General features: G+C 40.1%; 1 protein-coding gene across 7 annotated transcripts in view; it reads right to left on the bottom strand.

The window, feature by feature from the left end:
* Nucleotides 1–14195, bottom strand: part of MAP7D2 (MAP7 domain containing 2) — a 175722-nt gene that overhangs the window by 10347 nt on the left and 151180 nt on the right. For all 7 annotated transcript variants that reach the window (XM_043994859.1, XM_043994860.1, XM_043994861.1 and 4 more), the window contains 7 exons: nt 11414–11664; nt 10124–10250; nt 7621–7849; nt 5939–6043; nt 4746–4802; nt 3355–3451; nt 1135–1321 (listed from right to left, as the gene is read on the bottom strand). In XM_043994859.1, coding sequence (XP_043850794.1) covers nt 1135–1321; nt 3355–3451; nt 4746–4802; nt 5939–6043; nt 7621–7849; nt 10124–10250; nt 11414–11664 — 1053 coding nt within the window. The remainder of the gene's footprint in view (nt 1–1134; nt 1322–3354; nt 3452–4745; nt 4803–5938; nt 6044–7620; nt 7850–10123; nt 10251–11413; nt 11665–14195) is intronic.

Below are 14195 nucleotides of genomic sequence, written 5' to 3'. Positions count from 1 at the left end.
TGGCAAAGATTCTGAAGTGGTTTGCCATGTCCTTTTCCATCTTATTTTACAGATGAGGAACTAAGGTAAAAAAGGGTTAAGTGACTGTCCCAGAGGTCACGCAGCTAGTGTCTGAGGATAGATTTATACTTAAGAAGATGAGACTTTCTGAATCCAGGCCCAGGACTCTGTCCACTATGCCCCCTAGATGCCCCTGGATGCTGCCGGTTCATGAGAAGCCTCCAAATGATCTAGATACACAAGTTTGTACTATATATGAAACCAGATTTCCCCCAGGAAAGACTTCCCAGCAGACTGTACTAAAGACTTTCAGCACAGAAGTGGAGAAGTAGATAGATAACCTGTGGCATTGGGCTCCACCGGGCATACTTTTCCAGGACCCTGTCACACCAGAGGTGTCAAATTGGAAAGTAGGCAGCCCCAGATTAAAAGGTAACTGGGGAAATGTTTAACGACAACAACAACAACAACAACAACAACAACAACAACAAAAACCACAACACAGGTTATGTTCATTTGTGGTGTTCCCTGTCAATACACAGCTGCAGGGATCTGCTTCTCTTTGATTTTGACAACATCATATACCGCTGCCTTATTCCTGGTGCTGTCTTCTGTCAGCTACCTCTCCTTTGACCCTGCTCCATTTCTGCAATGGCATATGGTGTTTCCTCCATGCCTTATGTTCTTCTCACCTCACCAGTCTGGCTCTCCCTTCCTCCCGTCCATCCACCCATCTGCACATCCATGCATCCATCCAGACACACACACACACACACACACACACACACACATATCCTGGGCTCTTTTGTTACTGCCTCTGTTTTTACAACATCTCACAGTGCTTCTCTAGAATAACAACATAATAGAAGCTCCCAACTAATGTGCACTCTATTAAATATTTCTTAAGTTTGGGACTTAAGGTCTTGAAAAAAAAATCATTGTCTTATTTTGTAGAAGCCTAATAAAACTCCCTTGAGCAAAATAAAGGAAACTAATATTAACCCACTGCCACAAATTTTGTCATATCATCCAAAGCTACTTTAACTTGTTTCACTGATCCTTGCATCAGAGTGGAATGAGATCAACTCAAGAGAAGACAGTTATCAGTGTTAAGTGTGAAAGAAACACACGTACCTAACATCCATAGACTGAACCTCATCCGTGGAATCATCCAGACTGCTCAACTTCCCATCTAGGGTATCCAGATGGATGAGTCCTGCCACTGGCTTAAGACCATTAGAGAAGACATCCTGGGAGATAGTTTTAGGAGCAGAGCTTCCCACACCATTAGTTTCTTGGTAGGTGGTTAATCCATTGATTTCTAATTTGGAACACAAGAGTCATTAAAAACAGAATGCCTTAGGTTAATCATAAAATAACTGAGACAAAGTAACTCAAGGAGAAATACGCATTTTATCGGGTCAATTGGTTCAATCCTCCAATAAAACTCCAAGTTTTCTTGAAATAGATATTTTCCAAAAATTAAATGAGGAAAACAAATCAGATAACAAATCCTAGAGTGTAAAGAAAGCTTAAGGCATACTAAGGAGGCTTCATCCTAATTTTAGACAGCTTTTCCATTTCCACTCATTGTTAGGCTAAGTGGGTATATCCACTGAGATGCAGCACAGTTCAGTGGTAATAGCATATGATATGAAAACCCTAGGATCTGTGTTCAAATGATGGTTCTGCAACTTATTTGTTGTACAGCTTTGGTCAAATCACTTTACCCATCTGGCTCCAGTTTCCTCATCTATAATGTAAGGAGAATGGACTAGATCAGAGGTATCAAACACGTGGGTGGTGACTCCTAACATTCCCAAGTGCCGGGGCAGCTAGGTGGCGCAGTGGATAGAGCACCGGCCCTGGAGTCAGGAGTACCTGAGTTCAAATCCAGCCTCAGACACTTAACACTTACTAGCTGTGTAACCTTGGGCAAGTCACTTAACCCCAATTGCCTCACTAAAAAAAAAAACAAAAACAAAGAAAAACATTCCCAAGTGCCACCTGAACCAGATTTTAATCCCATTAACTAGGAAATATGTAACAAAATAAATAAAATGCCATAAAACATAAATGTTATAATATGTGGTTTTCTAAGTCAATATGCAACTTGCAAGGATCCTTATTATGATTTAGTGGCCCCCATTTCTATCTAAGTTTGATACCACTGGCCTAGATGACCTGAATGGTACCTTTGATATTAATCTATGGTCTTAAGTTGCTTATAACTGGTATGGAGCAACCAAAACTACCAGGAATTTTCCTAAAGGAAGGAACAGGAGGAAAACAACAAACTACCAGAACATTTGTAAGCTTCCTCTTAATAAGTTCATAAAGATGTAGACATCATGAAAACAGGCCTATGTCACATAAATGCTGAATGAATAAGCGCCCAGGTTGGACTTCTGGTTTTATTAGTTACTAAAGGTATTGATGACATAGCTTTTAAGGAGTACTTTGTAATTTAATCTAAACTAGCCTTTTGTATGTGCTTTGGTAGGTCAATCAATCTCCATATACTTTATGAATGTGTGGTTATTTGGAACGGGATTTCCCCCTCTATTATTGCCTCTTGGATTTTGTTATTTAGAAATGCCAATTATATAGAAATGTCCATTTTTTTCTTTTTTTTTCCCCCATTTTCATGCAAAACATTTCCACATTAGCCGTGTTATATGTGGGGGAAGGCAAGAAAAATAAAGTGAAAAAAATATGATTCAGTATGCACTCAGAATTCATTAGCTCACTCTCTCTCTGGAAGTGAACGTTTTTCATTATGAGTCCTTTGGAATTGTCATGAATCATGTATTGGTGCAGTTCGTTTTTTGAGAATTTAATTCTGTAGCCTGAAATTTTGCTGAAGCTATTGTCTTTATAAGTATCTTTACTGATTCCCTAGAAATTAATTTTCCAAGTACACTATCAGTATATATTTTCCAACTATGCCACACCATATTAGTTTTGTTTCCTCTTTACCTATTTTTATGCCTTTAATTTCATTCTGTTGTCTTATTGCTGTTGCTAGAATTTCTAGAACTATATCAAATAATAGTGGGGTATTCATCTTTGCTCTACTCCCATATCTAGTGGGGAAAAGTTGGATAGACACTTATACTTTGTAGGTTGTTTCTTGTTTTTCTTCTTTAGCATAAATGAATGTTGTGACATCTGTGATTTTCCAAATGAAGGCCACAGTTTCTGACATGGTGACTGGGGAGAGAAAAATCTTTTGCACACCAGACAGTACAAGATGATCTAAGGATCTTCTCAGCATCTATGGCCAATGCATGATTATTAGTTGTGGATATTTTAAAAACAGGATACCAAGCATAAGCCCATTCCCCTACTCACCTACTTTACTCTGCACAACAGGCTTTGATGTATTTTCCACATTCAAAATTGGCTGAGTCTCCTGTTTGGGCTGAGTCTCCAACGCAGGCTCTTCCTTCTGCCACAAACAAAATATATGAAAGATTAACTTGAAGCAGAGAGATAAATAACTTTGAAGAGTTTAGAAAACATTTAGCTCTTGGCTGGGTCATCTATCTACCTATTAATTAAATTCCATGTTTATTAAACCTCTACCATGTGCAAGAATGAAAGATAGTACTAAGTCAAAAATGAAAAAGTCCTTTCCTCAGAGAAGATGAAATCTATCAGGAAGATACAACACATAAAATGAATACGGGAAAGATATTAAAGGAATACAATGTAATTTCAAGGGAGAAGAAAGTGCTAATAACTGCAGGGATCAATAAAGACCTCAGGTAGTAAGGGAGGAAGCATGATGGAAGATATAGTTTGGATAAGACAGAGGGTGAGGCAGAGCATTCCAAGAATGGGGGAAACCCTGTGCAAAGGTAACAGGTGGGATTAATGGCGCAGGTGAGTCTAACCCGAATAGAAATGAAATAAAACTGAAAAGGGGGTGGGGAGGTCAGTTTATAAAGGGCCCTAACTGCACAGTTGAGGCTGCTAGAGGCTAGCATCTATTATGTATTTTGTCTCTGCTTTCTCTCTTCTCCTAACTTATTTTCTGCTTTGATGTGGATGACTTTTTTCCCCTTATCTTCCCTTCCACCCATTGGGAACCTCCTTCTATTCACACTCTGCCTGGTCTTTGAAATCCCCTTTCTGAACTTATCTTTTCTTGGCATCAATTCAGCCTTCTCTAAAATACCAAGATGGTGGAATACTCAAATGCTAATTAGCTAGTAGTCTTCCCTCCTGCCTAGGAATCCTTTGAATTTATTTATTATTTCTTCCCTTATCTTATCTAGAACCAGGCCTCCTTTCCACAATGCTTCTGATAGTCCCACCATCATCTTTACTCCCTTCCCTTCCACAGCAACCTTGGGCTCTGCCTCTGGGAAGTTGGGCTTTAAAAGGTGAATTCTTGCCTTATCTCCCCAGAACCAGGCCTCTGTTCCACTTCCTAAACATCTCTATAGCAAGGTGCTGTAGGCTTATCCCTTCTCCCCGTTTCCTGATACTCTTTATGTGTTTTTACCCCATTAGAATATAAATTCTTTGAGGGGAGAGATTGTCATGTTTGCTGTATTTGTAGCCCTAGTGCTTAGCACAGTGCTTGGCACACAGTAAGTATTTAATAAATGCTTTCTCTATCTATCTCTTTTTCTCTCTCTCCTTGGTGACCTCCAAGCAAAAAAAAAAACAAACCCCAAAACCCGCCTTTTAATCTAGTAGATGCCATGTAAAAAATAACAATGCGAATTCCTCACCTTCACCTCTGTTGAAACATCGATTTTCCTTGTCCTCTTCATGATTTCATCTATTCTCTGGAAAACAAAGGGAAACAAATAAGAGACCCAGCATCAGAAAAGTACAAAGTAACAAGGAAAGGATGCAACCTGATTATTATGATTCAGAGGATGGACTTCTCAGAGTCCATGGGGGAGAGAGAGAAAAAACTCTCAAGTCACACTGTGACTCTGTCCCTTTAACGCTACATTTATCAGGAAAAGAGCCAAACATTTTAAAGCTCATACATTTGCATAGCATTAAAAATTTTTTTGCATTTTATTTTACTTTTTATTCTGTACTTAACAAATACCAAATAAAGTCAGCATTTCCATAAACATTGTAGAACAGGAGAGAACTGTACATGAAACTGGAAGTCTCAGTAAATTTTGCTTTATCTGTTTAAGTTACATAGCATTTTCTTCACAACGACCCTATGAGAAAAGGAGGGCAAATATTATACAGGGAAGGCCAAAAGTCACAAAGGAGGTTCACTATTTAATAACTCCTTTATTTTTTGTTTTTAATTTACAACACCATAGAATCATATACAGTCTATACAAGAAATGAAATTACATTATATATGAAAAATGAAATCTCATAAATGGTGACAGATAAAGAAAAATAATTTTCAAAAAATTATTAAAACATTGTGACTTTTGGCCCACAGCTATATAAATCCAAACTATCTGCCTGTAAAGAAACTGAATCTCAGAAAGGTATAGTGACTGATTCATGACCACGTGGTTGCCAATTGCCACAGACAGAAATCAAACCCATATCTTTTGACTAAATCCATAATTCCAAGTCCAGATGTTCTGGCTCTGAGACACCATCTTGTCTCTAAACATTAACATCTGAGAAACAGCCTACCATACATCCCTAATGTCAAAGACTTGTCATTTATGAAACAACTATTTTTAAAAAATCTCTTTAGACTGGTATCTATCCACCAATCAGAGCCAGCCCACTGAGGTAGGACACACCCTGACAAGCAAGGGAGTGGGCACAGGCACCTTAGAAACAGGTAAAGAGACTGGGAATCCCCCAGCTCCTGGGCAGAGGGTGGGCCAAGACCTGAAAGAATTTCTGCTCTTTAGAAAGACAACCTGCTTTCTCACTCTGCTCTTTTATCATGTGGCTCACCTGGTTCTTCCCCCTCCCTTGACCTTACCTTCTTTCTCACTAGTCTTTCCTGCTCTATTTGCAGCATGATTTGTTCTCGTTCTAGGCGCAGCTGCTGAGCTGTTTCCCGTGCTTTAGCTTCTATCTCTTCTTTCTAACAAAAAGATGTGGAACAGGACAAGTTATTTGTGCTTAGAAATCAAAACACTGGGGAGTTCTCTTAGTTTTCATTCTTTTCCCTTTCTTATGGCCATGGTGACCGAAATTGGGAACACAACTACAAATATGGCCAGTGAAAGTTATAATGTCTAGGCTTAGCTTTTACATCATCTTAGGGACCCCATCTTATTTTTCTTTATCAGTCCAAGCACAGTGTTTCGCATATAGAAGATCTTTAAAATATTTGTTGAATGAATGACACTTTGTGAAATGTTTAGCCAGTGAAGTAACTAACACACACTTCAGGGGAAGAGACATTGGGAAATGTACAATTATAATTTGCAATCTAAGGTTAATGTCCCTATCACTAGTGTCAAGACTTGTATATTGCTATATTATTTTTGACCAATCATTTTTTATAAGTTTGCACATAGTGTGTTCCACCATGGTCAGACCATATTACGGCAGGAGTGGGTGAGGAGTAGCATGGGGAGGGTGTCCCTCAGTTCGATGTATCACATTTTAAGAGTGATATACAGAAGCTGAAGTATGTTCAGAGGGGGAGCTTGGTGAGAAGGCAAAACTATTTAATATGAGAAATATCTGCAGTGCTGGAGATGTTTAGCTTGAAGGAGAGAAGGAATGGTGAAGGAAGTGGCACCGTCTCCACAATCAAGTATCATTGCATTCAAATATCTGAAGGAGTTTCATGAAGAAGAATTCATTTTCTGCATGGTTTTGGAGTGTAAAAGTAGGACTGATGGACAGAAGATGCAGAGGGGGCAAATTAAGAAAGAACCGACAATTACAACTGTTGAAAAAAATAAAAGGCTGCTTTGGTAGGCAGTGAGTCTCCTGTCATGGAGGGATTCTAGAAAAGGCTGAATTAACTATCTTTGGGGGGGCTACTGAAGGGGAGATTCATGCATTGGAAAAGTATAGACTGAAGGATCTTGAAGGTTCCTTCTAACTCTTAAGAGTCTAGGATTCTATTATTATTATTATTATTATTATTTTAGGATTCTATTATTTAATTTAAATTGATGTTTCTTGGAAAAATGAACTATGTTCAACAGTTTCTTGATAATCCCTAGTTCTGTCACCCTGAGGAAGTCACCTAACCAACCTCTGTCTGCCTCAGTTTATTTAACTATAATATGGGGATCATAATTGCACCTACCAACCAGAGTTACTATGGGATCAAATAAGATCATGTATTTTTTAAAGTGCTTAGCACAGTGCCTGGAACATTGTTTAGTCGTTTTTCAGTCATATGCAACTCTCAGTGACCTCATTTGGGGTTTTCTTGTCAAAGATACTGGAGTGGTTTGCCATTTTCTTCTCCAACTCATTTGAAGATGAGGAAACTGAGGCAAGCAGGGTTAAGTGACTTGCCCAAGGTCGCACAGCTACTGTCTGAGGTCAGATTTGAACTCAAAAGATGAGTCTTCCTGACTCTAGGTCCAGCACTCTATCTGTTGCACCACCTAACTGCCCCTACCTGGTACATAGTAGGCACTTAATAAATGGGTGTTCCCTCCCCTCCCCTTCCATGGAAGACACATACTGTACCTGCTTTTCAATTCTGGCTCGCTCTTCTTGTTCCCTCTCTCGCTTTTCTTTTTCCTGCTGCTCTCTTAAAAGCTGTTGTTCTTCCATAGCTTTCCTCTGGGCTTCCTCTTTCGCTCTTCTGTTCTCTTCTTCTTGTCTTTGCTTTCTTTCTTCTTCCATCTTATGGTCTTCTTGTTCTTGGAGAATCCTGTCTTGTTCTGCCTTTCTTTCCAGTTCTTCCCTCTCTAGCCTTTAAAAAAAACACACCACGCATTCAAAGGGGACAAAGTTGGAAGAAGTCCTAATGAACACTGTCCACAGAGTAATGATACTAAATAATTATAACAGCTAATATTTATATGATGCTTATGTGCCAGGTACTCTTATACTTTGTAAATATTATCATTTAATTCTCACGAAAACTCTGGGAAGCAGATGCTATTATCTTCTCCATTTTACAAGTAAGGAAACTGAGGCAACAGGTTAAGTGCCTTGCCTAGGGTCACACAGCCAGTAAGTATCTGAGGCTGGGTTTGAACTTAGCTTTCTTGATTCTAGGCATGGGACTTTATCCACTCTGACATGTAGCTGCTCATAATGGCAGCCCCCTCTGCCTGCTCCCAAACATATGCATTTTCTATCCATAGTTACTAACACAGATTTATGACTTGTGCTTAAAAGCTTAAAAGACTAGGTTGTAGCCGCTAAATTATTTGAATTTTCAAAAAACTCAAACACATTAAACAAAGTTGATTTTTAATTCAGTTCCATTCAGAGTTATGATAGTACAATGGCTTGTCAAATTACAGGATATAAAATGTCAACGCCCTAAATGACAGCAATTAAAAAGAAGAGTCCTACTAGCTGTGTGACCTTGGGCAAGTCACTTAACCCTCATTGCCACCCCCCAAAAAGGGGGGGAAAAAGTCCATCACTCTTGTCGAATGACAAGTCTCAACAATAGGAATGAGAATTTTTAAAAAGCTCAGAGGGAATTACGAGTGTGTCAGTGGCCACATAGATGCTGCTCAATGATTGTAGAGCAGCTGAAGAGCTTAGGAAGGCCTGCTTTAGTTGAAGCTGAAGCATCAAAGACAGAGAAATGGGAGGAAACTCCAAAGGACCCTTCTGGAATTAATTATTTAAAAATCAATAGTACTGATTTTCAATTTAATATTTAATAGTGTTAAAAATAATTACTTTGCCTTTTATCCTACACAGATAAAACAGTTTGCAGCAATATCTAGGCATGTTCCCTCCATAAACAGAGCAGTGGTGAAAGGGAGAGGAGGAGGAAGAGGAGGTGGGGGGAGGGGGAAGAGGAGGAATCAGAATTCCTAAATCAGAAGCCATTGGCATGGTGTCTGGCACACAGTAAGCACTTCATTAATGTTGACTAAGTCCTAACTTTATCCCCCCTTATTAACTAGTTGTAACTTTGGACAATTCACCGAACCTTATTGTATTTGTTTATTATATACAAAAAGAAGGATAATAATGTTGGCAAATGGCAATTACCTCCTTTCAAGGAGGGCAAAGGTCGGGAGGGAAGCACTTTGTGAAATAAATGTGCAGTATGCTCAAAAGCTATTATCAATATACAGCATTTCCCAATAGTCATTGTGTAGCTAAAACTTAAAACTGCACTAAAGACTTTTGGAACACCTTGTATTTTGTATTAAATTATTTATATTTATAATTAAACTTTGATAGCTTAAATCTGCACTAAGACTTTTGGGACACGCTGTATTTCTAACTAATTTCTATTTGAATGATTCAAAATGCACGATAAAAATGCTGCAGAAAAGCACCTTAAAATCTTTAAATTATCTATAAGTATGTTTTCTCTTTCCTCTTTTTTGTTTCTTTTTCTCCCCCTCTCCTGTTCCTCCCTCCCTCCTCCCTCTCTCTCCTTCCTCCTCTTCCTCCTCTGTCTCTGTCTCTCTCCCTCTCTCCCTCCTCACCTCTTTCTCTCCAAGAAAAACACATGTCTGAAAATTGCACACAACTATTACCATACTTATGCTTCCCATCTACTAATCTCAGGTCATTCCTGAGATGACCTGAGAGCCTGGGTGAGTCACCAAAACTATGTGGACAAGTCACTTGAACCCTCTGCACCTCATCTTTGTCCTGTGTACAAAATAGGGATCCTCCTATGTGGACTACCCACAACTGGAAGGGCCATTGTGAGGGAAAAGTGCTTTGTACACTTAAAAGTGTCAGAGGAATGCAAGCTATCCCCTTCTATTAAAAGTATCATCGGGCAGCTAGGTGGCGCAGTGGATAAAGCACTGGCCTTGGATTCAGGAGGACCTGAGTTCAAATACAACCTCAGACACTTGACACTTAACTGTGTGACTCTGGGCAAGTCACTTAACCCTCACTGCCCTGCAAAAACCAAAAAAGCAAAAACAAACCAAAAAAAAAAAAGTATCATCCAGAAAAGAAAGATCAGGCCCCTCTTTCCAACTCATCTCTCAGAGCTGACCATGCCCACCCTTTGAGGTGGTGTGTAGAATACCTCTCTCTCTCTTCCCTCTCCTGCCTTTCTTGCTCCTCTTGCTCTTTCTGCAGACGAACCTGCCTCCTCTTCTCTGCCAGGATTTTGGAGGCCTCCTCTGCATCAGTCGTTCCGGCGGTGAGCTTCCCTGATGGTGCATGAAAGGGTTAGAAAGTTTAATGAGTACAGGGGTGGGTAAAGTGGCAGAATAAGTCCAATGATCCACACCAGCACAACATTCAAGGCATCCTTCTTAACAAGAAGAGGCAAGAGCGCTGGAAAATGAGCTCAATAACACTGGCAGCATTTTGCTGGGGAAGCCTGGAAAGAGGCAACTAGAAGATGTGGTGTATGAGAGTGTGCTGGACTTAGAGTATTCCTGAAGACCTGAGTTTGAATCTCGCCTCAGACATTTACTAACTGTGCACGACTCTGGGTAAAGTTACTTAAACCTCTCTTGGCTCCTCTCTTCCTCCTCATTTGTAAAATAGGGGTAATTACAGCACCTACCTTGTCAGAATCAAGTGACATAACATCTAAAGCACTTTGTAAACCTGAAAGCTCTGTATAAATGCTGGTTATTATTAATATTGGGGGCAGCTAGGTGATGTAGTGGATAGAATGCCCGGGCTTGGAGTCAGGAAGACTCCTCTTCCTAAATTCAAATCTGACCTCAAACACTTACTAGCTGTGTGACCCTGGGCAAGTCACTTAATCCTATGTGCCTCAGTTTCCTCATCTGTAAGATGAGCTGGAGGAGGAAATGGCAAACCACTCCATTATCTCTGCCAAGAAAACTCCAAATGGGGTCACAAAGTTGGACATGACTAATCAACAAAACAAAAACAATTATAAATATTATTATTTCCAAAAAAAACCACCCCAGCCTTGACAGTAGTGCCTGGTTGCCTTCTTATTTAAGGAACAAAGGTTGAGGATTAAGGTGACACCATTTTTCTTTTTTGCTGAGAACTACAAATTCGCCACATCTGGCCTATCTTGTTCAGCACATCTAGGAACCTCTCCAAAGCCATTAGCAGAGTCAGTCTGTTCGTCTCTAGCTCTGGCCATTCCCCTTGGGGAGATGAGTAAGAGAATGCAACAGAGAAACTAAATGAGTAGAAAAGTCACTCACCCCCCACCAAGAGATGCCCCCCACCCTCTTCGTCACAGCAGAAGCCAATGCCTTCCACAAGCAGGCTAATTACGCTGTCGGTTAAGACCTCCCCTCCCACCCCCTCCATCCATCCCACCACTACCCACCCCCCCAAGACCAAATACCTCTGTGCCAGCTTTATTAAGGAGGCTTACCTTCACCAACTTCAGTCTTTCCTGATCCAGCAATGTGCTTCTCTGCAAGGTGCTTCTCCCCTATCTGATCCCCATGAGCTCCAAGTGCTTTCTGACTCAAAGTCCCTTCCTTTTCCTTGTTTGCCTTCTCTTTGTCAGCTTTCTTCTTTGGAGTCTCTTGGTTGGGAGAATGGGGGCTTCGGTATTTGACAGGTGATCCTTGGTATGGTTTGGTATTCTTTGGGGATTGTGGGTATGTTTTTGAAGGTGTTCTACAAAACAAAACAAAAACAGGAACAAAATGCTGGGCCTCAGTAGGCAGATTATATTTTCTGTCTCTTCCCAAACCCTCCAGACCTCAATATACTTGTGAGATAAGAATTTTGAGTTCAAATGGGCATTTTTCAAAAGAAAACTGAAATTTCTACCATGAGCTTTAAAATGAAGAAAAATGTTCAGGAAAAGATACCAGTATCTTCTGGGAGTCAGAAAAATAACAGTGAAAATGATGTTGGAGCCAGGACCTGGGTTCCAATCCCACCCATGAGGCTCCCTCTAAGACTCTGGACCACTGACTGATATGGTTTTAATTTCTATACAACCTTTCTCTAGTCCCATCAAATGATTTAACCTGTGTGGTGGGGTGGGTATGCACCAAATGGTTCCTCTAGGGAGACACTGTGTTATAGTGGAAAAGGTACTGGGTTTGGAATCAGAAGAACTGAGCTCAAATCCAGGGTTTTACCATTTACTACCTGTGTAATCTAAGGCAAATCAGTTACCTTTCTGGGCCACACTTTTCTCATCTATAAAATGATATGGCACTGGTGGATGAGATGGACTCTGGGGTCCCTTTCAACTCAATATCCATGGGCTTATGATTCCTTGATTCTTTTCCCCAAATCCTGGAGGGATCTGGCCCAATTATGTAATTAAAGATAATACAGTGGAGTGATATGAACACAGTATTTAGAATCAAAGGACTTGAGCTCTCATTGAAGCTTTGTTATTTACTAAGTGTATTCAATGACTTCTCTGACACTTGTCTTCATCTGTGAAGGGAAAGGACTGAACTAGATAATTTTCTAAGGTCTATTCTAGCAATAAAGCCTATGCTCCCATGAGTATTTATTATACATTTTATTGCTATCTTTTGTCTTGACACACCTTTGATTTCCCCCTGCATCCATCGCTCCTTCCTCTCCCTTTTTCCAAGAGAGCCATCCCATATAACAAGGAATTTGTGTTTGTATTTTTCAAAATATGTTCATGTACCTCATTTACTCCTTAAAAGAAAATCTTACAAGGAAGCTAAGGCAGTTGGTATTTCTATTTTATAGATAGGGAAATGAGGACAAGAAAAGTTAAGTGGCTTGTTTAAGGATACAGTTAATTGCAGAGAAAGGTCTGGAGTCTGAGACTGTCAATGATTTTCCATAATACCACACTGGTCCTTTCCCCCCTCCCCCAATAAATAAATAAATGAAAACTTTCAAGGATAACTAACTAAATGAATGGATTGATGAATGAATGAAGAGATAAATAAGTATAGCATCTATATATGATAAAAACTAAAAGGAGGGGCTAGGGAGAGGAGGCAATGAGCATTAATTAAGCTCCTACTATGTACCGGGCTCTGTGCTAAACACTTTACAGATATTATCAAATTTGAACCTCACAACTACACATTGGTAGGTAATGTTATTATTTTTTTTTTGTTTTTTGGGGGGGGCAATGGGGGTTAAGTGACTTGCCCAGGGTCACACAGCTAGTAAGTGTCAAGTGTCTGAGGCCGGATTTGAACTCAGGTACTCCTGAATCCAGGGCCGGTGCTTTATACACGGTAAGTGTTATTATTAGTCCCATTTTATAGTTGAGGAAATCGAGGAGGGCAGAAGTTAAGTGACTTTCCCAGAGTCAAACAGATAGTAAGTGTCTGAGACCAGATTTGTGCTGAGGTATTCCTGATTCTGGGCCCAGCGGTCTATCCACTGCGCCACGTAGCTTGCCAAAAGCATAAATTAAGGTGAAAGGGAAAGCATGGTCTCATGCTCCTGGTCCATTAGGTTACCAGCAAGTGGAACCACAAATGGCTTTTCTCTATGGTTTTGAATGTCAAGAAGCTTTATGCTTCTTGACATTAGATACTGGTACCACTGAACAATGACTAGACAAGAGATTAACCTATGGATCAGGACTGGTCTTCCCAGGGTTGTTTTAAACCCATCTTTCACATCTCTCATGAGGCTAGAACACAAAATAGGGTTTTATCTTTTTTACATACCCTACTCACATAGTATAAGCTGATTTGAAATGATGATGATGATGAAAAGCATTACCAAGGCCAGGTAGGTGGTACAGGGATAGAGTACTGGGCCTGGAGTAAGAAGACTCCTTTTCCTGAATTCAAATCTAGCCTCAGACACTTACTAGCTGTGTGACCCTGGGCAAGTCACTTAGTCCTGTTTGCCTCGGTTTCCTCATTTGTAAATGAGCTGGAGAAGGAAATGGCAAACTGCTCTGAAGCCTTTGCCAAGAGAACCCCAAAGGGGATCAGAAAGAGTCAGACATGACTGAAAAAACAACGGAACAACAATAACCAACACCAGGAAGGTCAGGTATAACACATTAATTCAGATAGTGAAGCAAGCAGGCTGGAAGGAATATCCTTGGTATGTTGTCTGGAGGGCATCTCCATGTGGGTGTATAATTGAAAAGGAACAGGAGATGCTGCCACTTTCCTTTTATGTGAGTAATCACTCTTTTTCCCAAGATATTTCTGATAAGGGCATTAAATCCAGTT

The sequence above is a fragment of the Dromiciops gliroides genome, chromosome 3, assembly GCF_019393635.1.
Source record: "Dromiciops gliroides isolate mDroGli1 chromosome 3, mDroGli1.pri, whole genome shotgun sequence".
Taxonomy (NCBI): Eukaryota; Metazoa; Chordata; class Mammalia; order Microbiotheria; family Microbiotheriidae; genus Dromiciops; species Dromiciops gliroides.
Note: the sequence above shows the minus strand (reverse complement) of the source record. Positions and strands in the feature narration are given on the sequence as shown.